The sequence below is a fragment of the Austrofundulus limnaeus genome, unplaced genomic scaffold (assembly GCF_001266775.1).
Source record: "Austrofundulus limnaeus strain Quisiro unplaced genomic scaffold, Austrofundulus_limnaeus-1.0 Scaffold41, whole genome shotgun sequence".
NCBI lineage: Eukaryota > Metazoa > Chordata > Actinopteri > Cyprinodontiformes > Rivulidae > Austrofundulus > Austrofundulus limnaeus.
In genome coordinates this window covers 2,640,761-2,643,159 of record NW_013952443.1, presented here as the reverse complement: position 1 = coordinate 2,643,159, position 2,399 = coordinate 2,640,761, and the positions used below count along the sequence as shown (strand labels likewise).

General features: G+C 38.9%; 1 protein-coding gene across 2 annotated transcripts in view; it reads right to left on the bottom strand.

Annotated features, from left to right (window-relative positions):
* The window catches only part of pde4ba (phosphodiesterase 4B, cAMP-specific a), a 177,470-nt gene that overhangs the window by 138,791 nt on the left and 36,280 nt on the right, over positions 1 to 2,399 (bottom strand). For both annotated transcript variants that reach the window (XM_014007383.1, XM_014007384.1), the window contains exon 3: positions 561 to 805. In XM_014007383.1, coding sequence (XP_013862837.1) covers positions 561 to 805 — 245 coding nt within the window. The remainder of the gene's footprint in view (positions 1 to 560; positions 806 to 2,399) is intronic.

Below are 2,399 nucleotides of genomic sequence, written 5' to 3'. Positions count from 1 at the left end.
GTGTGTGTGTGTGTGTGTGTGTGTGTGTGTGTGTGTGTGTGTGTGTTAGAATACATAAACATGTCTGTAGGCACGAAGCATAAATGAAACGGGGGAGTATCAGCTTTGACAGGGGGAATGCAACCTGAAAGCTAAACAGTGAGGTGAGGTAAAGGAGATACTTTAAACTTGGGCTGTAGAGGTGGACCTTCAGCAGAACTTCAGTTTAATGTGTGTCTGATTGTATTAGCAGTTCAAATCATAGTATTTAAAAATAAATATATATAATTACTTTCAGATTTAAAGTCACAAATGATCATTAATGACCGATTTGCAGCCCAGTGCACTGTTACACTTTGTGTGTGTGACACAGCTCAGTGCAGTGATGTGATGCATGTCAGTTTTGATTCAGTGCATGCTGGGTAAAACCAGACAATTTTATCAYAGAGCATCCCCKCATTAGAACTGAAGCAGAAGAAACTGGGACAAAAGCAGGTGCGGATTTCTCACACGTTAGGGTGACAAACCCACATCACCCACAGCGGTCGGCCACATCTTGCATGAAAGTCCGAAACACCTACCTGTCTGGGTCCACAGGTGTGATGTCTATCCTGGGAGGAGCTCCAAATGGAAGTGATGTTGGCCTCGCCATGAGCTCATACTCAGGAGTGCGCGACCTCTCCCCCTGGCGCCATGACAACGGGGGTAGCTGCAGGTTTCCGGAAAAACGGCGTCGACCTCGGCGTAGATCAACACCAAGAGTACAACAAGGAGAGGACTCGCTGAGGCAGTGGTCGAGAGGCTCTTTGCTGTCCTGGATAGAGTCCTGGATAGAAGATGGAAAAGGAATGAAGGAGATGTTTAAGCATAAAATTAGTAAGTTAAATTAGTTATAACAGTTTTACTTTGGCAAAGGTTTTTTTCAACATGTTCACCTGTTTGGCCACTAGGTGGTGCTAGAGGCTCGATCTTTACTAGAACTGTGGGACAGACYTTCTGCAATAATCTGGTGGTAGTACAGAATATCTATTCTAGTCCAGGATTGTTTTTATTCATCCCAACCTTTTGTCTCAGATTATTGCATATTCACCACAGTTTTTTGCTTAACATCTAAAAACCGGTTTTAGCTTGAATTGTTTTTAGCAAACTGGTTCAAAGACATATGGTACTTCACGCTGTTTGTGTCATGTTTTTGTTCACATCTTTTGTTGTGTTGCTGCCTCTGTAAATGAGAATGTTCTCCACTGACTTACCTGTTAAAATAAAAGGTTTAAATTAAAAACACATAAAAAGCAGTAATGATCACATGTAATTAATTTATCTAGAAAAGAAAAAAACAGGAAATATGTGTTTGAAGACAGCTGCACACAATAAATATGTTCTCATGTATTCCTGGTTGAACTGACTTCCAACTAGAAACAAGGAGGTCTAAAATTTTGCACCATATTTATCAAACATTTACACACAGCTCAATTCAGGATCACAGAGAATAAAAAAATCTTTAAAWGACTCTCCTATTCAATATGATGTGCTTGGGTTTTTAAGTCAAAAAAGAAAACATTGCAGCTAAAAAAACTCCTTACAGCACCGCAGCATGTGCTCAGCATCAATCAAGAGGCATGCTGGGAAATCACCTGCATCTGGAACATATACAAGACTTAAAGCAGAGATACTACGACGCCCCCAGGTTCTGTCTTAACCTCCACACAGTGCTGCACGGGAACAATAACCAGGACAGCTCAACTAAATATACAGCTACAGGGAACTTAAAATGAATTTTGTGTTTTGTTTCCAAAATAGACCAAAAAAAAAGAGCCTGCAGATAGTGTAAAAACATCAGTTGTTACCCTGCAGTTACATCAGTTCTGCTCAATAATACTTCTCACTGTCATGAATGTCAAACAATAAATAACCTTCAGACTCTCCTGTTTGCACCAGTGGCGCCTGCAGAAAATTTTTTCAGAGGGGGGCCACTGAAAAACCAGGGGTGGCACACCAAAACTAATATCTATAACAGAAAATGTATGATGTGTTTGTAAAAATGACAAATTGAAAACTATGGCAATATAAAGTTACGGATTTGCCAGCAGATGTTCAATTTGTAATTTCACAGATAATATCACTGATTTTATGACATTCAGAGACAAAAAACAAGAGAAAGTATTTGAAATGTTGGGGGATCTGGGGGTCTTCCCCCAGAAATTTTTAAATAAGTAAATGCCATTTCCTGCCTGCATTCTGGTGTATTTTAACAGGTTGTTAAACAGATTAATTAAATACCTACATAGGAAAACACTTAATGTAAGTATTCTATAGGTAAAATGGAATAAATTTATTTGTTAATCAAGAGACACAACACTGGATGAACTATTGTTTTATGGTAAATGTGGGGGTTTTAAATGAATTAAATTTTAAATTTG